Below are 26349 nucleotides of genomic sequence, written 5' to 3'. Positions count from 1 at the left end.
AATAACCCTTTTATATTGTGAATCAGCTATTTGAATTAAGATGTTAACTCTTAACACAACTTGCCAAGTCACCAGATCACATGTTTTGGAGCAGAGATATCCATAAGACAGTACCTGTGAACTGGAAAATTGTACAAGACAACCATAAAGAGCAGTTTCTTATTGATATACCCTACAGATGGCAGGCAGTGGAAAGAGTTTCCCAGCATTGAACGATGTTTGTACACAGATAAGGATAAGATTAAACTCAGAAACAGTCCACAGATTAATGCTTATTTAACTAGAGGGGCATCTTGTGAAGATTTTGGCATTAATAAGCCTTTACAGAATGGAGCAGGAAGAAAATGATATGGATATTTAAGTGATGGATAAGGTATGAACTTTGGTGATTTTCTTGCCCCTTCCTTTTTTCGAAAATCTCCCTCCCCCCATGTTTTAGTAGTAAGGTGGGAGATCCACATTAAAGATAAAATCCTGGCAGCATCTCTGCATGTAGGTCATACACACTAATGGGATATCTCTGCATGTAGGTCATACACACTAATGGAATGTCTCTGCATGTAGGTCATACACACTAATGGGCTGTCCCTCAGATCCAAAAATGTACTTCGATATATATAGATTATTCAGGTTAATAGAGTGTTCACTGGATACATAATTTATTGTGATAGATAAAACTATAAGCTGTACAGATAACTATTCATTTGTACAAATTCTCTGTATTTTCACTTTTCAGGTGGACAACAGATAAGGTTCACATTAGGGGCTGGAGATCGTCAGGCAATACAGCCACCTCTTAGTGCCACAATACCAACCACAAACAACAGCACAGCCCTTTTGTTTGAGCAGCTGGGTAGGCGAAAAAAAATATCAGTAGTAATATTTAAGAAATAATATTAATCATAAGTGTGGCATAATTGTTATTAGTTTATAATAGTATAGAAATAACATTATTCGTTAAGCTTGGCCTAATTGTTATTGTTGAGAATATTATGTAAGAAATAATATTTGTCATGTGGTTTAATTGTTTTTATAAGTAGCAGTATAAAAGTAATATTATACATAAGTGTGACAAATCTAGATATATATTAATCCTGTTTTACTTTGGTGATAGTTTAACTGTGTAGTAATATTCATATTTGACAAAGTTTTTGACTTTTCAACTACATACACAGACAATAGAGAAAGCTAACCTGAAGCTTTTCTCTTTATGTTAAGGACATGAGCAGCAGACTGATTTAATCTCTACTGACTGTTAACATCGCTCAATGGAATGGTGAACAGTGTTAACAGATTATCCCAGATATGCGGCAGGATGTAACTGCCCCGGTCCCTGAACATAAATTTTAAATCAGTCTGCTAATGAAGTCCTTAGCATGAGTGTGAAAACTTCAAGTTAGCTTTCTGTATTATTTGTGTATGTTGGAAAGTTAAAATCTTTGTCAAATATAATCCTGTTTTACATATTGGCAACATACAAGATTGTAGTGTTCAAATTGACAAACTAAAATACATTAGAACAATAAGGAGACTGATGAAAAATGACATTTTTATGGAATAATTTACTTTTAAAAATACATTCTCAAATATTTGGGTCACCAGACAATCAGTCAGTTACGCTTTGATTTGTTATTATTTTGCATTCATGATTAATAGCTAAATTACCAAATTAACATACTTGTCTGGAATTAAGTGCGAGGAATATATTTACGTTTATTTTGACTTAACACTGATGCAGTATAATGACAGATCATCATAAATATTCCGGGCATGTGAAAAATTGTTAGGTGAAACATATTATTTCTAGTATGTGAACATATGTTAGATGAAACATAATTTTTCCAGAACAAAAACATTTGTTATTTAAAACATTATTTTCAGTATCTGAGCATTTGTTGGGTGAAACATTTTATTTCCAGTATGTGAATGTGTTAAGTGATACATTATTTCCAATATGTGTACATTTGTTGGGTGAAACATATTTCTAGTATGAGAACATTTGTTAGGTGAAACATATTATTTCCTTTGCAAAAGCAAAGATGGTTTTTCTAAGTTTGGTGTTTATGGCACAGAAAGCAAAGAAAGATATCAATATTTAGACAATTATTGGACTGTACCACTTGCATTGGGTATGAGTTATATCAGTTATTATATCTATTTAGAATGGGTGTGGATACTCATGAAGATGTCAAAATAAAACCCATATATATTGGTTTTGATTTTTATTTAATTGTTTTGACTGCCACCACTTTTTTCTAAGGTAGATCATGCCCCAGATAGTAAAATGACACCGTCTGATGACTGTTGAAGGACTGTAGTTTCTATATAAAAGACTTTGCCACTCTCACATCTGTTGCATTTAGAGTAAATTTCATGATCTTACTCCTGCCATTGTTTTTTTTCAGGTATCTATAACACACTGTCACTGTTTTCGGCAGCTTTGACAGATCACAAGATTTTGTTTCATTCGCAGAGTTTTTCTCGCATTACCAGTGCTTGCCAGGCCCTTTTCGCACTTCAGTATCCTCTCAAATGCAAGTAAGTTTTAAGATTACAGTATTTCTCCAATTGCAATCGCAAGCCCACCATCTTATATAATAAATGTTTTGCCAAGCATGAAAATCATACTTAAAATCAAGAAATGCAGCCTTTTCATTGGCAAGAATATTTCTGACTTTGATTTTGGGGTTGAGGAAAGTTTAATGGCATGAAGACCAGCAGCCTGCCTTTTAAATATGTGAAAAAGTAATAAATGGGCTTGCAGAGAAAGACATAATGAGTAATAATTTGCCCAAAATTTTGTAAAAGTGAAGGATGGGCTTATTATCAAGCATTGGCTTTCATACATGTAACAGAAAAGAGAAGTCACCTTAGGCCAAAGTGGGAGATATGCAAAATTTGGTCTGGAGTTTCAACGTCAAAAGAGGGAGGATTTCAGAGAGAATGGCAAAGCTTGGGCCACTGTGTTGTATTGTTCATTTGCATGAGAACTTTTTTGTACGAGTCACTGAACATTATTTTGACTGGATATAAAATATGATCTGCTACCATAAACACAAGGTTGGCAAACAGTACCTCATCACATACATATTTATTCATATTTGATGCAGATTTTTCGGACATGGATTTTTTGTGATGACATATTTGTTGTTGCGTTTAATATGCTTTCATGAAATGGGGTTTCTTCATGATGCATAATGTCATTGCCTCTTAAGCAGATTCGTAATTAGCTTTACCGAAATGGCTAAATGCATATTCATGTCTTTTGAATTTGATTTCAGCCACTGAAATTCCCAATTCTGTCCATCATTTAAAGTCATGTGACATTTCGGTTGCTTTGATTTTGGTGTTTTATCATGCTTAGACATCTCAACAATTTTAAACACCAAAGCCAAAGTGACCCAGTTTTATGCCATTTGAGCTCTTCAGAAATCAAACAGTAATCATTTCACATCTTTAACCCTGTCTAAATTATGTTTGATCACACATAATATAAAGTTTAAATCCATCTTGACAACTTTAAGCATTGGAGCCGAACTTTCCTGTGGAGAGAATCAAAGTAATGTTAAATTGACCTTAAGCGAGACGATAGATTGCTCAGCCTACCAAATCACATGACATAAGCACCTGTTAACCTCCAAAAAACACGCAGTATTTGGCAAAGAAATATGTTACAGTTTAAGTGATATGTTTATTAAAAATGATTTGTATTATTCTTAAAAATGTAAAACTACAAAGTTCCATAAGTTATACTGCAGTAGACAATATTTATATTTGTTGTTTAGGTTTGTATAGTAATAACCTAAGTGTTGTATTTCAGTAAATAATACAAATCAGTTTTAAAGCTGCTTGAGAACTTATTCATATAAAAGGAAATTAGCTCCAAAAGATGCTTATGTATATAATCTTATCCTTATTAATATTATCTGGCTTATGTTCATGCTGCTTTGGAAGTAAATGAATTAAAAATTAATAACAAAATCCTAAATAATTATTGTTTAGAAGTATAGTGTTGTACATAATAATTGTAAAGATTTACTGTGTTTGTCAAATGGAATTTTGATCAATGATGTATGTTCATGGAAATGTGTAAATGCATGCTTAATGTATCGAACCATAATTGTCTGAAACTATTTTTTTTATATTCCGTTATTATTACATTTTTTGTATCCCCACCAGTCCTTCAGCCCAATGAGACAGTAAAGAGTCTCTCAAGTGTCTGAAAGATCGAGACGATAAATCATTATTTTGAGATGAGCCAGCATTAAAGTCTAAATTTCCAAACTTTAAAATAATGCAGTCTGGTCTTCATTGCTTCTTATACAAGAAAAATAATAAACATCAAAGCCCGAAAGTTATGGGGTTCCCCACCCATATTCTAGAAACGTTTATTTTTACATATATATTTCAATTTCTTTTTCTTTCTTCAAGCCATCGACAGGACATGCTTTTCTACATAATTTTGTGCCAAAGAAATGTTGTAATTGCCATCAGTTGTTTCCATATTCAGCTGATCGTACATCCAACCACAAAAAATGCCTTTATCCATCGAAATCTTGTTTATGTTTTATGAAAGGAAAAAATCTAATTCCACCATTTAGACAATCTGGATATCGACTGTCATAATTACAAGGCTCCTGACTACTTCTCATAATCAATTCATTATTGCCACAAGCAGTTTGTTGGAGGAAAATGGCATACGAAAGCAATACCTGGAGGTGTGTCTGATTTATGCATGCTGATTGGTTAATTGATCAGCATGATTGACAAGTGGCAATAGGTCATTTGCTTTATGCTGATTTAACTTTTTAGTAATTCAACCATAACCAATTAATTTTTTTAATCCTGTAAAAATTACTTGATCCTACATAGCACAATGCATGCTGACAAACTTCAAACACTAAAGTCAGCTGACCCTGCTGACAGAATCAAAGGGATCTTAATAGTTTTATGCTGCTTGAAATTAGTTACTAAGTGGCCTTGCATTGCTTAAGTCAGTTCACAGTTGAGTGATCATGGGCAGTATCACTGTAAAATATACTACACTAGAAGCAGGGTGTGAAAACAAAAATCGAAAAAGTTGAATTTTAAGCAAACAAACTGTAAATCCCAGAAGAATCCAGTACTTGTAATTAATATTAATGCAAAAGATCCTAGGTTTATGAGTGATTAGAATATGTACTGTGAATTCACTATTTATTTTTGGGTACCAGTTTTTGTGGATTTTATGGTTCCTACAATCTGTGAATTTAAAGACCCAAGGAACAGTATCTTTACTGACCCAATCAAAAGTATCTTTACTAACCAAATAAAGAGTATCTTTACTGACTCGATAAAAAGTATTTTTACTGACCCAGTAAATAGTATCTTTACTGGCCCAATAAACAGTATTTTACTAACCAAATAAAGAGTATCTTTACTGACCCAATAAATAGTATTTTTACTGACCCAATAAATAGTATTTTTATGGACCCAATAAACTATATTTTTGATATGAAAACAGACTACTTCCAATAATCCATGAATTGAAGTTGTGATTAAAATGTCATTTTTTGGAAAACCACCAAAATTCATACCCATGAAAATAAATGAATTGACAGGAATTAGTTTTTATTTGTTACTTTAATGGTGTCAGTGTTATTAGGATATGCATCATTTTATGTCCTTGGACATAAGCACAGTGTAAAATTTACTCCACCTTTTTTCCACACAAAAAACTAGCCTATTGTCTATACTTAGAAATGAAATAAAGTAATAAATATGCAATACCTAGTCAGTAAAACAGATTCATTAAGAGACTTGATCTTTCCTATATACATATATGTAAACATTAAGTGCAAATAGCAAAACTAGATTTGTCTGAAACAAATGAAAGGTATGCATGTTTGTATACATATGTAAAGAAGACAAATGAAAGCAAGGCATGTTGCATAGATACATTGAGAAGACAAATGAAGTTTACCCGTATTTGTACACAAATATGGGTAGATGTTTGTACATATACATAGGTAGGCATGTTTGTACTCATATATGGGGACCGCTCCAGTGGCCTAGTGGTTAGAGCATCTGCCTCAGATGTGGGAGGTCGTGGGTTCGATCCCCGGTCGAGTCATACCAAAGACTTATAAAAATGGTACTAATAGCTGACTCACTTGGCACTCAGCTTTAAGAGGTTAGTGTTAGGACTGGTCGGCCTAGTGTCAGGATAATGCGACTGGATGGGACATCATGCTACATGTCTGCGGCATGATGCCCCAGTGCTAGACATCACTATAAACTGCCACACTGCAGATATCATTTGAGTATGACTGAAAAATTGTTAAAGCTGCATTAAAAATCCAAATCACACACACACACATACACACATACATGGGTAGGCATGTTTGTACACATGGGTAAGCATGTTTTTACACACATATCTGTAGGCATGTTTGTACACATATAGGTATGCATGTTTGTACACATAGGTATGCATGTTTATACACATATGGGTAAGCATGCTTGTACACATATATGGGTAGGCATGTTTGTACACATAGGTAGGCATGTTTGTAAACATATAGCTAGGCATGTTTGTACACTTGTATGGGTAGGCATGTTTGTACACATATATTGGTAGGCATGTTTCGATACATATATGGGTAGGCATGTTTGTACACACACAAAGGTAGGCATGTTTGTACACATACAAAGGTAGGTGTGTTTGTACACATATATGGGTAGGCATGTTTGTTCACATATATGGGTAGCCATGTTTGTTCACGTATATGGGTAGGCATGCTTGTACACATATGGGTAGGCATGTTTGTACACATACATAGGTAGGCATGTTTGTACACATATGGGTAGGCATGTTCACATATATGGATAGGCCTGTTTGTACACATACAAAGGTAGGCTTGTTTGTACACATGCATAGGTAGGCATGTTTGTAAATATATATATGCAGGCTTGTTTGTACACATCTAGGTAGGCATTTTTATACACATAAAGGTAAGCATGTTTATACACATATATAGGAAAGCATGTTTGTACATACATAGATAGGTAGACATTTGTACACATAGGTAGGCATATTTGTACACATAGAGGTTGGCATGTTTGTTCACATATAGGTAGGCATGTTTGTACTTTATATTAGTAGACATATATATATATATATATATATATATATATATATATATATATATATATATATATATATATATATATATATATAGGTAGGCATCTTTGTATACATATGTAGTTTGGATTTTCATGCACTTTAAACAATTATTGCATGTTTATTTTAAGTTGTGTAACTTGCAATGAATTCAATTTTTTGCAGTTTGTAAAACAAATTTTTGAGCTTTTAGTGAATTTTACTTTCCATTTTATTGTGTTGGTGGGGTTGGGGTGGTGATATTAGCATGATAAAGGGACATTGATCTTGACATTTGTTGTTTGGTATGCATGTTTATGTGTATATGTAAATTATCTGGTCAGATTTCTTTTGCTTTTAAATCATGTTTGTATATTTTATGAGATTTTTGGACTCACTGGACTTGTTTTTCATCTTCACTTGGGAAGTTATGTCTTTACAACACAAACATGTTGAGAATATTACATTCATTTATTTGTATTTAAATCATACAAAATAATTACTTTGAATGTCCTGCACTCACTGGCCAATATGTTCCATACAAATTTCAAGTGAAATTTTCCACATGATTTTAATGTGTGAATGGTCCTTTAAATTCTTTGATATGAGTACAAGGGAATATATGAACTGATATAAAATTTCAGCATCCACTCAGATTGTACTGAATTTAGAATCCACACATTCACCACATGGTCTAGTATGTGTGTGTGAGATTTAGATTTTTAAAGTAGCTTTAACAATTTTCCAGTCATATCGCTATGATGTCTGCAGTGTGGCTGTTTAAAGTGATGTCTAGCACTGGGGCATCATGCCACAGACATATAGCATGATATCCCACCCAGTCACATTATTCTGACACCAGGCCGACCAGTCCTAACACTAACCTCTTAATGCTGAGTGCCAAGTGAGGCAGCTGTGAGTACCATTTTTAGAAGTCTTTGGTATGACTCGGCCGGCGTTCGAACCCACAACCTGCCGCATCCGGGGTGGACACTCCAACCACAAGGCCACCAGAGCGGTCACACATGGTCTAGTAAGTCCTAAAAGAAAATGATGCTGCCTGGACAACCAATATAGCCACTGTAGTGGCCATCTTTAAAATCTTTTGTATTGCTACTTCTCCAGATTGGATATTCATATCATCGTGGGATTTTCACTGAATGGCTTCTTATGATATCTGGTTAGCCTTAAATGAAATTTGGTGGTGATCTGAAATCCAATATGGCTGCCAATGATGCTGTCTTGAAAGTCTTGTTACTGCTACTCCTGCTGAATGGATGATCACATCAACATGGAGTTTTCACTTAAAAAATTCTTATGAAGTTTAGTTTGTTTCAAAATTGAAAATGGTGATCTGACTTCCAATATGACCACAATACAGTGGCGTTCTTGAAAATTTTGTTATCACTACTTATTCTGAATGGATGGTTGCATGAGCACAAGGTTTTTAAAGATTTCTAGTAGATCCCATATGAAATGTGCCAATAATGGCTACCACATTGGCCAGCTTTAAATTCTTGTTATCACAATTTCTGTATGAATGGTCATATCATTGTGGGATTTTCACTTAATACTTGTTCTAATGTTTTGTTGATTCTAAATTTAAATGGTGCTGATCTGATATTTAATGTATGGGACTGTCTTGAAAATGACTCACCCTCAATATGGCTACAATTGTGTCTATCATGAAAATATTCCTCCCAAATGGACGGCTATATCAGCATGGGATTTTCACCATTAGATGTCACGTGATACCTAGATGGTCCTAAATGATAATGCTGCTAGTTGTTCATCCAATATAGCCACCACAATGGCTGTCTTGAAAATAACATTGTCACTACTCCCACTGAATGGAAGATCATTATCACATTGTGTATTTCTCCAAAAGATTTTTATTGGTGTCTACTTTTTCTTAGATAAAAATGGACCAATCCAACATCCAGTATCTCCACCTCATCAGCAAATTTTAAATTATTTTTGCCCAGTAGATCACTAGTGCCTTCGAGGGACTCTTGGTTGCCTTTCTGATCAGAGGCCAGAAGAGCTTATGGGATGGCTTTTTGACTTTCATCCCTCTGTCTTTTAGTACAAGTTTTTTTAAATCACAACTTCTAAACTATATGGCAGATTTCTATGAAATTTTATTCATACAACCATTCCATTGTCTTGTTAGTTGTAAATTAAAATGGTGATATCCAATATGGCAGCCATCTTGAAATTCTTGTTGTCACTACTCTGCCTAATTGGATGGTCATATCAGCATGGGTTTTTAATTTAAAAACTTCTTATCATGTCTAACTGGTCCTTAATGTGAATGGTACTGATCTGATATCCATTTAAGCCACAACTGCAACAAGCTTGAAAATCTTGGTATGCTTCTTCTGAGCGGAAAGTCATGAGAAGGAGTTTGACCATAAGACTTCTTATGATGTTTAGTTGGTCCTAAATGAAAATTGTTCCACTTGCACATCCTGTTCAGCTGTCATTTTGAATAGCTTGTTGCATCATTGTGTTCGTTTTGCTAAAAGACTTTATGAGGTCAGATTGGTCCTAAAAGAAAATGGTGCAGCTCAGACATCCATTATGGCTACCACAGTGGCCATCTTTAAAATTTTGCTGTCACCACTACTGAATGAATAATTATATCAATATGAGACTGAAAGTCTTCAAATGAGATCACGTTGGTCCTACATGAAAATGCTAACAGTCTGACCTCCAATGTGGCTGTCACAATGTCTCTCTGGAAAATCTAATTGCTACTTCTTGTAGATGGCTGGTCACTTTGGCATTGTGCTTTTACCAGAAGACTTACGACGTCTAGTTGGTCCTAAATGGTAATGGTGAGCATCTGATATCCAGCACTGCCTCCATTGCAGCCATCTTGAAAATATTGTTATCATTATTTTTAAATGGAAAGTCATTTTCATGTGGGATTTTAATCAGAAGAGTTCTTATGGAGCCTAGTTTGTGTTAAAATAATGTTATTGTCATTCAAATTGACCCTCAGTACAGCCCCATTTGTGGCCATCTTCAAAATGTTAGCTCTAATCTTGTCCAGTGGATGGTTATATTTCTTGAGGCTTCACCATTAGACTTCTTATGATACTTATATAAGTTGTGCCAATTTGACATCCAATATGGCTCCCACAATGGATGTCTTGAAAATTTTGCTGTTGCTACTCACCCTGAATGAATGGTCATATTGACATAGGGTTTTCACCAAACAGCATTTAGGATGTCTATTTGATCCTAAATGAAAATGGTTCCAATCTGACATCCAACATGTCCACCACTGCAGCTAATTTGAAAATTCTTGTTATTGCTGAAGAATATCTCGGATGTTTTCAGCACTCAGCAATTAAAAGGAAGAAATGGTCATATCTTGAATTACTGGAATTTCTTCTCCAAATTGCTGCACATGATGGGAGTAAACATATTCTTGCTTATGATACTTTTGACAATATTGGGAGTTTAAGACAGAAAAAGGATGAAAAATATCTTAATGGTTTCTGTTTCATTTTCCAAAACATCTTTTGTTATCAGCGACCAGAAAGTTTAGGAAATCCTCTTTTTTAATGGTATCTGCAAATTTGCTTGTCAAGAAAAAAAAAAAATCATGAAAATTCAAGATATTGTTTAATTATTTGCATCTTGTTTTGCTTCCTGAACATTCTCTGAAAATTCATTGTTGCAAACCAAGCAATAAGAAAATAATTAATAATCTGCGCTGGAAATACACCTGGGGTAGGGAAATCTAATATGTATCTAAGTATAGTAAAGGATAAAATTCCATGCACAGCAGCAATACAACAGTGGGACTGACAGCTTTTGATAATTATTTACTTCAAGTGATTAGATTATTGGTAGGCCTATTAGAGAGCAGTGTAGATAATAGAGACAAGAAACCAATCTAGGTTACAATATGTGAACATATCTAGACTGTTAGACAGGAGACCAGTCTCAATTACAGTGCTGCCCAGTTTAAGACAGTAGATATATATAATTCAGCAATAACTGATTCTTGGCTCAGATTTTATAATTAAGTTGTCAAGAGTTACCTACTATTGCAATATTTCAATATTTGATGGTAGACCCCATATTGCTTGATGTCTTCTTTGAATCTGATAATTCTTGATATGGGAGCTTAAGACACTGTTATAAGTTTTAAAGGCATTCTGATGTTGTGTGATGAGTTCATTGATCAATGGAACATTGCAAGAACTGTGACAGAATAGGAATTTGAGAAAACAATTAAGGAAAAAAATATTTTAAGGCTTAGCTTTGAACTTATTTATTCAGACCTTGCTATTATCCAAGTTAAATACAAAGTTAGTGTCATAATTAAAGGAACATTTTTGTTGGAGAAAGAGGTGAAAATATGCCTTTTAATGACAGCTGAATATAGATAAATAGATAGACAAAATTGATAACTACAAATTCAAAATGGTTTCCAAATGTTTCAAGCTAAACATGCTATTCATCAGGGGGAAAAAACAACTTACATATACAAAGTAAACACTTAAAATTTTCTGGACTCCTACATGTTAGAATCACTTGGGGCTATTTGCAACAGGAGTTATAACAATGCAAAGTTGTGCATAAACAATAGACGAGTTGGTTCTTGTGTCTATCACATAGCAAACCAGTATGTTTTGACCTAATTCTAAGTCATGAACAAAGGACAGAAAGCCATTGTGGCAAGAGATTAATGCCCTCTTCAGGATTTGGTAAAGAAACTTTCCCAGTAGATTTGTGCAGGGAGGTACTGAAGGAAACATGTTAAGATAATTTTGTTTCAAGGTAATCGACAAGAACTGTAATAATAATAATAATAACAACACCACCAGTAATAGCAACAACAACAATAATAACACCAACAACAATATAATAATAGTTGCAATAAAATCATAAACATGTAATTACTTGGTTAGATATTAGTGCAAAATTGTGTCAGGTGTAGAACTGATGACAGGCTGTAATTTTGATAAGTCTGCAACAGAAAGGGTGTTTTTTTTTTTTTCATTTAGGCCAAACTTTACGAGTTTCAATTGTAGTATCCAGTATTTTTCCCTACATACATGTATAATATAAACAAATGGCAATAACTCTTGCCCATTAACTTTGTTTGCCACAGCTAGGTGTCACCAGTTTTTAAGCGTTGCTTCCATAGACAACATAATACTGAATAGGATTCCATTAAATTCAGGTGATTTTGTTCACAATATTGGATTTATTTGGAATAATATTGATTAATAAAGCATTGGTATACATTATTATTTTAATTTGGCAGATATTTTGTGAAAGTTATTACGTTCTCAGACTTAGTCATTTGAGACTTGCTGGTGCAACATGCTTTGGCAATAGCCCAGTTCGGTAAGTGCATCTTGAAATTATGTCCCTTGATGTGCTCTCCATTGCCAACGATAAGAAAAAGTATAAACTGCCACTTCCGGGGAACAATTTCCAACAATGGCTAGGAAACTTATTCAATAGATTGCCATTTCTTTTATGTCCTCTGTGGATAGACGGGCACACAGGAACACATGGCATAGATCACTATTTAAAGAAGAGGGGAGAATATGAGTTGCATGCTTTCTCAGCCGCAACCATGGGTAATAATTATAAATCTCCTGAGCACAAAACTCCAAATCAAGACTAAAATTTTCAGATTGTATAAATTTTATATAAATGGATGCTTACATAAAATATATCAATACTGGTATGAACTTTATGTCAGGTTATTGTGGAAATAATCATGAAAAATTAGAAAAGATATGCACACAACTTTGATTTAATTTGTACGTAAAATGTAGTATTATGAATATCCCACTTTAAATTTATTCAAAAAAAGATGTATTGAAGTAGTACTGTTCATGCAACTTGACAGTAACCACATCTCAAAACAGGTCCTTGTTCTTAATGGTTTTTAATACAATGTACATATTAATTTATTCTAGAAATCACATTTTAAGGGAACATAAATTGAACAGCATAAAAAATCTGAAAATACTATTTCAATTCTTTTTTTCTTTTCTTTTAAAAGTATCCAACTAACACAGACAGTGATTGTTTTAACAATACTGAATTATGCATCACCTAATGGTTTTAAGTCTTTCCCACGTTTAATATTTTTTGTAAAAATTTCAGGGACAATCATCCCAAACTTTGACAAAGTTAATCGACCACTTCTATCAACATTCCATTCTGTACACTTGGACTGTTTTCTCGTTCTCAACTCGATAGCTTTGCAGTCATCTGCACTTACAGAAAGTTTTTAAAGGTAACTTTGAAATGCAACTTTGGTTCATGACTTTTTAAGTTAACACCATCATGGTACATGAACTCTGGTTCTGGTAACCCGATTTGTACTTGTGGCAAGTACTAAGTGGTTTATAGCTCTGTACAAGATTCATTCAAAAACATTTTTATGTTAAGAAAAAGGAAAGGTATAATTAATATATTCGGTTGCATAATTTCTCAAAGTGCAAATATTAAAGTCGTTATCTCGTTTGCCTGTATCTTATTGACTGTGTGCAATTTCATCTATATAGTTGTTGCCGAGATGGCAAAAACCAGTCAAAGTTTGGTATTTCCCCAACAGGTTCATATATATTTTATTTCAATCTTAATATATATTAGTTTTCTTTGATGTATTCACATAAATTCGAACCCCATATTTCTTCACAAGCTTGCTATGTTATTGTTGTTGTTATGGGTAATTTGTATTTTCAAGATTTAGTTATTCATTACCAAAAAGGAAGGATAAGTGCTTTGGCAAATTTATAAATGACTTTTGTTTCTCTATTTCTCCTGCATATTTAAAATTTACAGTCTCTCAAGTTTATGCAAACTTTCCATCATTTGAAACAAAACTAGGGTAAACATTTATGTAAGCAAACAAACTACACGTACAATTCTACTAAAATATGCTTTAAATCAAGTTCAAAGATTCATGTTATATGTATTAAGCATGAAGTCCAAATTGTTTGAACGTGATCCAGTTTGATAGCAATAAATTATGTTTCATTGCAATTGATTCACTTATAAATATTAAAGTAAGAGCAAATGAAACATTATACAATTTATTTCCTGCTGAAAGACGATTTCAAAAGCATCAGAGGTTTTTAAATCAGTTGACGTTTTACGATTCAAGTAAAGAATGGTATTTTTCAGAGCATTTATGTTACGTACTTGTCTGTTTTAATTTGATAGATCGCCTTTTCTTTTGTTAAAATCTATTGTTACAATGCTCTCCAGAAGTACCAAATGTACGCTCATTGCAAGAATGATAACTCTGCAGTTATTCTTTAAGGGAGGTAAATCATGTTATCAAACTGGGCTATTGTTGATGCATGTTGACTTCAAGTGATCATATAAGTTGTTGTTTGTTTGTACACTCTGTTTGCAGTGGGTATTCTTTAGAAAATTATTAACATGCTGATGTGTTAATTTATCTGTTGTTTCTATTATTTTATTGTTTCAAAAACATGTCATCGAAATGAAAGAAATGCAAAGCAAGGGAAGACACATGAGTTTGAAATGTACATCTGCTTACTCTTGTGGTCTGACGACAACTTGTCAACCATTCTGCAAAAATCAACAAATGGTAAAGAAAGCGAGAAAATGCATACAAAACCAGTGTGGGTGTACAGAATGAGTTGTGAGCCTTGTGGGGGATGCTTCTAGACAACAACCCCTTGCTAAAATGAGAAGGATGATTCATTCCACTATGACATCAGCTGATTTGGGGGAGACAAATGCAGATTTAGGGGAGACAAATGCAGATAGGTTGCAGTCTCAGTACTATGCTAGCTTTTTAACAAGTTGGCATCAACTGGAACAGGAGACAGTGATGCAGTTCCTGACTTAGACAAATTTTACTTCTCTTTCCATCTTTTGTTCCTGCAGATAATTTATATACAATAGGGAATTGTCACTCCATTTTTAGGCAGCATAGTGGGTATAAGTCACCCTGCAAGTACAAGCTTGGCCATTGGATCTGTAAAACTGGGCACATGGGATATTTTTCAGATTCAGTGGATCTAGCATGTTGTACCAGCAGTGTGTAGTCTATTGGTTGTCCAGCTAGCCCATCTGTCCTTGCAGCCATGCTTCCAGCATGACTTGTACCAAAGCTGACCAGCCCTCCTTCCGCATGTCTGACATCTAGGCTGACCATCCTCCTGGCTAACCAGAGGTCTGCCAGGGTGTGACAAAATTGCCTGGTAGTGCTGATTTTCTCTGTTTTCATTTCCTGTCCTCAGGGTATTAGCAGTGTTTTATTGCATCGTTGTTACCCTTGGGCATAATTTATCCCCAAACTGAAGCAGACAAGGACCAGATTATTCAGACAGTGCAAGTGTGAAGATACACGTACTTATGATCAACAGCCCTTCTCTGACCCGACCATGGACAGGACAGAGTTTAGTTTTTAGACTGCCATCAAAAAATATGCTAGCAGTACATGTATATTCAGTAAATGGTTTAAAGAAACTAATGAATATATATACTAACTTGTGGTGTTTTCCCACTTTATTATCCATATAACTTCTACTGAAATAATCACGAATAACCAAGAAAAAGATACTCACCATAATTTTGATGATCCTGGCTGGGTACGCTTTTCCACCTTATTTTGCTCTCACCAAATCATTTCCTTCATATTCTTCATAATCACTTCTCTGCACTTCTACTTACTTTAAAAAAATGATATTGAAAATATTCTTATCTGTCCATTCCATGAGAGTCCACGGTTTTTGTTTGAGGTTTTTGTTTGTTGCTAAACTGTTTGTGTGCTCTTTCGTTTGTGGGGAAAAGGAGACTCAGCTGCTGAAATCTCGCATGTATATTAACCAATCATTTCACCTCTTCTTTCACAATCATCCAGTCAGAATAATCGTTGTGTACATATTTTGGTTTTTAGGGCAAATTGGCAACCACTGACCAAGTAAATACAATATGCAGTTTATGACAGTAATGGACAAAAATGTTAGAACAAAGTCATTGAAAGCTTTTATAGCAAATACATTTGGTTCATGCTGGCCAGAAAATATTTTCCCATATTAATCCAGAACTACTCAGGTTAATTACACAAGTATTGAATGAAAGATCTCTCTGAACATTTATACAGTATCGTATCATTTAAAAAAAGAAAAATATTCACCTTTATTTTTATTTCACTAATATTTGTTTTGTTTGATGAATTTTCATGAACATTTTATGAATATAATGATACAGAAATTTCATATACATTTTTTTAAAGAAAAATCTTGGTGGTGCATCAAAGTACTTGAATTGTTCATGAACCAAGTTCATGACATTTCAGGAACTTCAAAGATATTCTAATAGTTCTTAAAAGTTCATCAGTGTGTTCATGAACTTCAAGTACATGATTCATCAAAATTCTTGAAGTGTTCATGAACATAGTTTAGGAACTTTCATGAATATTTGTTCATGAACTCAAATGATGAACTGATTGTGACCATTTCAAGAACGTTCATGAACATTCATGAACAGTTCATGAAGTCATGAATTTGTTTTCGTAGGGGAAGATATATTGATTAAACTATACCTTGGTCCACACCTTATCATATGATAGCCAAAGCCCTGTCTAGATGGTCAAGGTGATTAGCATGGAAAAGGTTACAAGTTGGGCATGTAATGTGTGTGTGATATCTCAGTAGTTTTGCATGTTCACATTTGTACCCACATTATCAAGTTCAAGATCACAAAAATGAGTAATGTAAGTCAGTAACCTGTTTCCATTGCTGATGGTCATGGGCACTTTTCAACCCCTGCATATATTTCAGTTCTACTTGAACTATATCCACACCTTATATCCACACCTTATTATCTACACCTTATTATCTACACCTTATTATCCACACCTTATATCCACACCTTATGATCCATACCTTATATCCATACCTTATCATAAATTTCTCAGGTCCCTAGCTGAGCGGACAAGAGTCACAAGAAGTTCATGTTGTATGCTATTTGCATTACTCTTGTTCTTGTCTTAATTATTTTTGAGGAATGTACATAGAGTGAAAGGTAGAAAATATTTTGTAATATTTATAGAAGTATACAAATATATAGTTTTTGGGAAGAAAAGTTTTTTGTTTGAAAAATTAAGTTACAAAATATTTATGATAAATGATGTACAAACAATGGACAGAATGAAAAGTCAAGGAAGAAAAAGCCAGTTGGATTTTTTGTTTTGAGAGAATCTGTCCATCTTTTATTAATAGGATATGGTTGTATTATGAACTCGTGATTTTTTCTTCTTTTCAGCTCGCCCTTCATCCCTCTTCTGCCATCTGCACTTCTGGAGATTCTTAACACACCCACCCCCTTCATTGCAGGTGTCCATTCTACACATAAAGCTGAAATACAGGATCTGGTAAGTAATAATTATGGAAGGTAAACAGAGCTGATAAAAAAATGTTGTGTCTTATATTGAAATTTGAAAAGTATTACTTTACTTTTATGAATGCTGAGGTATTCCTGTACTGTATACCATATATACTTGCTTATAAATTGAGTCAAACTGCAAACAACAAAGATCCTGCTCTACCACAGCATAATGAGCATGCAGATCAGAGTCTATATTGTTGATTCTCCTGATTGTTCCTAACAAACTGCACAGACCCAGATCTGCCAGCACATGCCTCAGCATATTTTGGTCTGTGCATTTTGCATTTGGACTCATAAGCGAGGATATACTACAAGTTCATTATCTGTTTTCTTAATTTTTCTATCCTGTTAATGAAATTGTGTGAATTAGAGGTTCGTATTTATCAAGACTACATTAAAACCTGATTTGAGTAAACTGAAAGTATTAATCAAAAATGATAATATCAGAAATTATTATAAATATTTTTACATTCTGTCATAAAATTTTCCTTCTGGATACCTGCTCTAGGGTGCATATATAATCAACATATAATTCCATAGTTTAGTGTTGTGTGACTGCTAGCAGCAAGAATTCACTTCATCCACAAGTGCAGGCTATTCGTTATTTGATTAAGTAATCACAGTCCATGCTACCAGACCCTTGGGGTAAACCCTTGATGGAAATTTATGAACAATGTTTGCTATTGGAACTAACTTTAGTAATTTCAGGCACAACCACAGTAATTTACCAGGTGACCTGAAATATCTGCTGAGTAAGCAGAGATGGTTGCCCAGGGACAATCACAGATTTTTAAAAATGTTCTAGCCCAGGCATTCGTGCACCTGTGATAAGTTAATAACTTTGCCAAATGAGTTGATTCTGTTGTCTTTGTAAAGGTTCCTATTACAGTTACTTTATTGATGTTACTTTATTAAAATCTAAACACCAAGTTGAGAATGCCTGTAGCACATTACATTTTTTCTTTGCTTATCAAGTTAATCCAATTTATGTCATGAGTGAACACGAGGGCAGAGATGAAATGTCAGTGATCTGTAAATGTGAGCACCTTAGACCACTCAGCCACCTGGGGCCCAAATCTAAATTGGTACAAACTAGTACATTAGTTGTACATTCTTGGTAATGCTTTTACATTTAACTCTTGGGTTTTTTTTGTACACTGTATGATAGAGTTATGCCTGGAATTTATGAAATTTTGTGACGAGTTCTACATTCTTATTGCAAATGCAAGTTGTTGTGACTTATATTTCATGCCTCACAGACTTTGACTAAATTTGATATTTCATGTTTAATTACCGATCTCTGTTTCTGATATAATCATGTATCTATATTATTGTATGCAGTTCTGCACTTTGGATCCCAGGGGCAGGGGGTCACTGTGACCTTCATCCTCTAAATCTGGGAGACATACAGCATTTTAAAGGGATAAATTAGGATACTACTTAAAGCACTAGTATGAGATAATTTTATTTGCTTTGACAGTTTTTGAGACAAGTTATGCGAAATAAATGGGATAATCTTATTTGTTTTGACAGTTTGGCCAAGGGGCCCCGAGTGGCCGAGTGGTCTAAAGCGCTCTCCGTCACGGATCACTGCCATCTCACTGCTGTCTGCATAGGTTCGAGTCTCGGGTTCGGCCAATGTGGATATGTGAGAAAGCTTGCCAGTAGCTTCTCGTGGGTCAGTGGTTCTTTCCGGGGGTTTCCCGGGTTCTTCCTCCATCATTAATACTGGCCGCCATGTATAGCCTGTCTTGTGCTGAAAAATGGCGTTAAACCCTAAAACAACAACAACAGTTTGGCCACCATAACTTTGTAGATTGCACTATAGTGTACTATCAGCTTTTCCTTGGCAATAAATATGTTGTTAAGTGCTCAAGACACTCATGTTTGAGTATCTGCTTGACGTGAAATGAGCAGCACTGCCAAGCTCTTATTTAATTTTAGTATTCATTTATGAAATACCATCATTTATTATAGTAAATTCAATTATTTTCTGAATTCTTCTTCTTTTCAAGCAAATAATTTATTGATTAAATTATAGATTGTGCATTTGCATAAATTAAGTCCCTTTGTCATTGACTTACCATAACCATGGGATAAGTCATGGTTGCTGTAGGTTTGCCTTCAGCCCTGAGAATATATGTTGCGCTAACAGCTTCAAAAGACTTTACATTGCAGCTGGATAGACTGCCACACAATCTTGAAAATGTTTTGATTGCCAACTATGTTATTTTAAAGCAGATAATAATTGCCATTTTACAGTTTGTATTGCCTTTAGTTGTTGCTAGAAAAAAAACATTTAAAAGGAAAGTAGCAGGTGTATTTTTTTCTTCTTAAGAAATATAGCACGTCTAGGAGGTGCACAGGGTTGGGATTTGGGGGACATCAGAGAAAACATGGTGGGAAATCTGTAATCCCCCACATATGGTGCAACACTATGTATGTATCTATATTACTACCACACCCTCATTATAAGGGAAGGTCACTGTGAGGTACATTTCAAATTTTTATAGCTTAGGTTAAGAAGATTTATGCATCTGGATGAATATAATACCATCATCACAAATTTAGGTCACTGACCTATATACTTTTCTGATTGGTTATATTTTGTATTTTAAGGTTATTTCTCAAGCTCTGTACTAGAATATTGTTTGGATTGCTACTAGTACCATACCTCTACCTGAAGAAAATGTCACTCTGATCTACATTTCATATTTTGCAAGGCTTAGATTAAGTTTTTGCATTTAGCTTATGGCCAGATAAAATTTAATCACCTCTCTGGACTATTTATTTATACTGTTAAACCTAAATTCATGAAAGTTGGTGAAGAGATGCATCTTGATATTCATCACAAATGTAGATCACTGTGAAATGTATTTTATGCCTCATAGACTTTGGTTAAATTGTGAGATTGTCTTTTTTCCTGACTTTGGTTTCTGCAGCTTTACAGTATCAAAGATTATTAGGTTTGAATCAGATTTGGAATGAAGCTTTATATTGATGTGAGTTTGACTACCTGAGTTCCATGAAATAAATTACAGGAGTTATGCCACTTGATGCCCATCCTCCTTAGTTTCGTTTCTGCAGCATAACTTTACTAAGGTTTGTGGGATTTCAACCATATTTGGTATGCAGCTTTAGAGTGATGGAAACTTGAATGAAGGACTCACGGTACTAATTCACTTCCCATAGTAAACCTATGCAAACCCCATGATATTAAAAATTCAATAACTTAAAATTTTTGAGTGCTCATGATCAAACCTATATTTATCAGTATAGATGAAACCTGGATGTCAGCTTCTGTGTAGAGGAAAGGATATGAGCCGTGGCATTTTCTGGACCTGCATGTGTTTGAAACATGTGCTTTCAATTCCGCACCAAAGAGTCAGGTGCTAATTTTAGTAATGAGTGTTCCAAACTCAAGACTGTTAAAGGACTGAAATTCCATCAATAAAACCATGTCTCTTTTTTTTTCACTTACAACTAGGATAAGCTCTCAAAAGGTTCATTTTCCTACAACATAACTTACATTATTAACCAATCCTGGTCAGCCAAACCCATATATACTCTATTTTAGGTTCACCCATTTCCAGGGTGTGTCCTGAAGTCATTCTCCATTGTTCCAAGATGTCATTTACAGGAGTTATGCCCCTGCTTTTCAATAATTCAGACATTGATTTTTGCAATTTTCTTCACTGTGGAAGATTGGATTTCAATCAGAAATGGCATGTAGCTTTATTTTAAAGAGACCTTCAGTAAGCAAAAATTTCCCGCTTTCCACAGCATCATTTACAAGTTATGGACTCTTTTATCCATCTCCCAAACTTGGGGTTTCTGCTGAATAACTTCACTCACAAATGTTGGATTTCAACCTGATTTATTATACAACTTTATTTTGATGAGACCTTTAATGAATTGAATTATTAGCATTCCACATCATACCTAAAGGAGTCTTGGCCTCTAAAAGGCTTATTCCCCTAACTTGTGCTTTCACAACATAAGTAAGTCTGTTTGAAGCCCCTCCAAGCAAACTGTAGTGAATGGGGCCCTTTGAAACTGACTTATCACTAATAGCTCTAGTTTGATTGATGAATCAAAAGATTGACAGAACATAAACTCATATTTGTACCCATCAGATCTACTTTTTGTAAGTAAGTCTCAGTTCAGATCAAATTGTGGCACTGGTAACAGGCGAAACATTATGTTCCATGAACTCCTGTTCTTTCACAGAGATTACTCCTAGACCTTTTCTTTTTGTCTTATTTTTCAGTTTGATGTAATTATAGCAGACCTGGACCAAGGAAATATACGAGTACCAGAGTGTGTAAATATACCTGTGATACCAGAACCAGTACTCTCTAGAACAGTTAAAGCTTTACACAATGTATGTATTTTTCCTACTTAAAGTTTAGACTTTTTTTTCCGTCTTATTATGATATAAATGGATGTTTTTGTATTGCCCATTGTTAAAGGTCCAACAAGAGTCATATTGGTCCATGTCTGGTTTCATTGCCTGCTGTTAATGGTCCAAAAAGAGTCATATTGGTCTAAGACTGGTTTTATTACATGCTGTTAAAGGTCCAACAAGAGTTATATTGGTCTATGTCTGGTTTTATTGCCTGCTGTTAAAGGTCCAGCAAGAGTCATATTGGTCTGAGTCTGGTTTTATTGCCTGCTGTTAAAGGTCCAACAAGAGTCATATTGGTCTAAGTCTGGTTTTATTGCCTGCTGTTAAAGGTCCAACAAGAGTCATATTGGTCTAAGTCTGGTTTTATTGCCTGCTGTTAAAGGTCCAACAAGAGTCATATTGGTCTGAGTCTGGTTTTATTGCCTGCTGTTAAAGGTCCAACAAGAGTCATAATGGTCTAAGTCTGGTTTTATTGCCTGCTGTTAAAGGTCCAACAAGAGTCATATTGGTCTAAGTCTGGTTTTATTGCATAATGTTACAGGTACAAAAAGAGTCATATTTATCAAAGTCTGGTTTTATTGCCTGCTGTTAAATGTCCAACAAGAGTCATATTGGTCCATGTCTGGTTTCATTGCCTGCTGTTAAAGGTCCAGCAAGAGTCATATTGGTCTAAGTCTGGTTTTATTGCCTGCTGTTAAAGGTCCAACAAGAGTCATATTGGTCTAAGTCTGGTTTTATTGCCTGCTGTTAAAGGTCCAACAAGAGTCATATTGGTCTAAGTCTGGTTTTATTGCCTGCTGTTAAAGGTCCAACAAGAGTCATAATGGTCTAAGTCTGGTTTTATTGCCTGCTGTTAAAGGTCCAACAAGAGTCATATTGGTCTAAGTCTGGTTTTATTGCCTGCTGTTAAAGGTCCAACAAGAGTCATATTGGTCTAAGTCTGGTTTTATTGCCCGCTGTTAAAGGTCCAACACGAGTCATATTGGTCTAAGTCTGGTTTTATTGCCTGCTGTTAAAGGTCCAAGAAGAGTCATATTGGTCTGAGTCTGGTTTTATTGCCTGCTGTTACAGGTACAACAAGAGTCATATTGGTCTAAGTCTGGTTTTATTGCATGCTGTTACAGGTACAAAAAGAATCATATTGGTCTAAGACTGGTTTTATTGCCCAAGGCATTACCAAGGGTTTATATAGGCAAGGACCTATACTCTGGACATGAGCCACTACGTCTGACCAAGGAGCTGCAGCAAGGTGAGTTTTATTGCCTGAGGCATTATCTAGGTTCTACATAATCAGGTGTGATCACTATGATGAACGAAGGACCTATATATCTGGACATGAGCCACTACGTCTGACCAAGGATCTATAAGAAGGCCAATGTGAAAATGCATATTTAATATTTAAATATCAACTTCAATCTGTCAATACATGTAACTGTTTAATTCAAGTTTTTGTATGCCTAGTTAGGAAAATGAATAAAAGGTCATAGTTGTAGAATTTGTTTCTTTGAACATCATTATTTCTCTGAAGGGTTTAACTTGCTACATCCATTTAATGAAATCTTATTTCTGAATTTTCTAAAGTGTTACAGAAATCTTTTTTGTCGTATCTACCTTGTAATTCAGGCATCACATGACTTGTGTACTGAATTGAAAAATGGCTACGCTTGACAACACAAGTTTTATTCAGTGCTATATGGCGCCTTGTATGGCAAGACAGGTTTTATTCAGTGGTCTATGGGGCCTTGAACAGGGCCTACATGGCTATATCTATTCTCTGTTTTAGATTCTTATAGTCCCATATAAAGCCCCTTGTTCTGAGATACTGTAGTATGGGTTATTTTTAATGTATTACACCTAATTGGTTAATAGAGCCTCAACTATTAAAGCAGTAGTTATGAAGAGGACCGTTCCAGTGGCCTAGTGGTTAGAGCGTCCGCCTCGGATGCAGGAGGTCGTGGGTTTGATGCCTGGTCGAGTCATACCAAAGACTTATAAAATGGTACTAACAGCTGCCTTGCTTTGTGCTCAGCATTAAGAGGCTAGTGTTAGGACTGGTCGGCCTGGAGTCAGGATAATGTGACTAGGTGGGACATCATGCTACATGTCTGCGACATGATGCCCCGGTGCTAGACATCGCTATAAACTGTCACACTGTAAACATCGTAGCCATATGACTAAAAAAAATTTAAAGCTACGTTAAAAATCCAAAGCACACACACTTATGAAGAGACCGCTACGGTGGCCTAGTGGTTAGAGTGTCTGCCTCAGATGCGGGAGGTCATGTGTTTGATCCCTGGCCAAGTCATACCAAAGACTTACAAAACTTGTACTAGCAGCTGCCTCGCTTGGCACTAAACATTAAGAGGTTAGTGTTAGGACTGGTTGGTCTGGTGTCAGAATAATGTGATTGGGTGGGACTTCAAGCTACATGTCTGCGGCATGATGCCCCAGTGCTAGACATCACTATAAACTGCCACACTGTAGACATCGTAGCATTATGACTGATTTTTTTTTTAAAGCTATGTTAAAAATCACACACACACTTATGAAGAGAGGCAGTATCATTGTATGTGTACTGTCTGAGGTCCATCGATTTGATATGGCCCAATCTAAAGGTGAGGGCCACATGAAGCAGATAGTCCATGCCCAGGCCTGAGTGTAGTCTAGACTCAATAATAGTGCCCTTTTCATAAGTAACAATCACTTTTTGCATTAAATAATCTTTTCCTCCATTATCTCTCATGTCTTGCAACCTGGTGTGTGTGATGTGATATCACCCACTGATATTGACTGATCCATATCTGATATAGACCAGTTACTAATTTAAAATTTGACTTGCAGTGTACAGTAGTTGATACCATGTGATAAACATTTGACAAGTAGGATGAAGTTTTACATTTGTTACATGCCATATGTAATCTTATTGAAATGGATGTTGGCATTGTGTGTTGTTTAAGGAAAAGGAAATTGGAGAACTTGGAGAAATTTTATGTATCACTTGCACATGGTGAAACTAGAGATCAAACCAGGATTCAGAGTAAAAACGTCATCGCTGTACTGTCCACTACCATATTATTTTCAGTCTCTTGATGCTTACTACAAATTTCACAAGTGCCGACAGAGTTGTGATAATGCGTGTTTCTCTTTCTCGCTTCATATTGCATCATGACTCGTTAAAACTTCGGTACACATATACTACCTCTTTGTATCGTTTGCTGATAATTTAATGTTTCTCATCAGGGCCCCTAGGAATCCATTATTGAAAAGAATCAAGTTATTGGACAAGCTAACTGGTATAGGATGTCCACAGCATGCAAAACTATAAATTCAAAATTTCTTATAATACTGTATTAGTCACAGAAGATTTAAAATTGATATTATTGGTACATGCACATTACACTGTATAATGAAAATGAATATATTTAAGTTTGGACTTGACCTAGTTGAAAATATACCTTGTTGCAGATCACAGAAAAGAGTTTGATCGGATATTTACAATTTTACAAATTGTATTATTTTGTTAGACAGTGTTTAAGATATTGGAGCCACTCCCACCTAAACATCAGGAATTTCAGCTAATGGAACTTGCATACAGTAGAGCTTTAAACTCACAATACTGCAGGCTCCAATTTTCAATTAAAGTTTTAATTCAAGTTTTTCAGTTTCTATATAAGAGATTACTTTAAGTGCAAGTCTTTCGTATTATGCAAAGCTGACTGCTGTTTGAATTATGAAAGTTTTACTGTATTATGTATTCAGCTTGTCAAAGAGAATTTTACTGTATAGTGGATAGAGTACGTCAAAGAGAATTTTACTGAGTGTATAAGGTTAGTCTAAGAGAATTTTACTGTATAGTGGATACAGTTAGTCAAAGAGAATTTTACTGTATTGTGTATAAAGTTAGTCAAAGAGAATTTTACTGTATAGTGGATACAGTAAGTCAAAGAGAATTTTACTGTATGGTGTATAAAGTTAGTCAAAGAGAATTTTACTGTATGGTGTATAAAGTTAGTCAAAGAGAATTTTACTGTATAGTGGATTCAGTAAGTCAAAGAAAATTTTACTGTATAGTGTATAAAGTTAGTCAAAGAGAATTTTACTGTATTGTGTATAAAGTTAAAGAGAATTCTACTGTATACTGTTTAAAGTTGGACAAAGAGAATTTTACTGTATAGTGTATAAAGTTGGTTTAAGAGAATTTTACTGTATAGTGTATAAAGTTGGTATAAGAGAATTTTACTGTATAGTGTATAAAGTTGGTATAAGAGAATTTTACAGTATAGTGTATAAAGTTGGTATAAGAGAATTTTACTGTATAGTGTATAAAGTAAATCAAAGAGAATTTTACTGTATAGTGTATAAAGTTAGTCAAAGAGAATTTTAC

At 34.7% G+C, this 26349-nt stretch overlaps 1 protein-coding gene across 3 annotated transcripts in view; it reads left to right on the top strand.

The window, feature by feature from the left end:
- The window catches only part of LOC149785082 (myotubularin-related protein 13-like), a 277095-nt gene that overhangs the window by 92177 nt on the left and 158569 nt on the right, over positions 1-26349 (top strand). For all 3 annotated transcript variants that reach the window (XM_089978822.1, XM_089978820.1, XM_089978821.1), the window contains exons 5-8: positions 737-853; positions 2406-2538; positions 17435-17543; positions 21828-21941. In XM_089978822.1, coding sequence (XP_089834948.1) covers positions 737-853; positions 2406-2538; positions 17435-17543; positions 21828-21941 — 473 coding nt within the window. The remainder of the gene's footprint in view (positions 1-736; positions 854-2405; positions 2539-17434; positions 17544-21827; positions 21942-26349) is intronic.

This window comes from Sinohyriopsis cumingii, chromosome 13 (genome assembly GCF_028554795.1).
Source record: "Sinohyriopsis cumingii isolate HCF-2022 chromosome 13, ASM2855479v2, whole genome shotgun sequence".
Taxonomy (NCBI): domain Eukaryota; kingdom Metazoa; phylum Mollusca; class Bivalvia; order Unionida; family Unionidae; genus Sinohyriopsis; species Sinohyriopsis cumingii.
The sequence above is the reverse complement of the archived record's forward strand: the minus strand, read 5'-3'. Positions and strand labels throughout refer to the sequence as shown.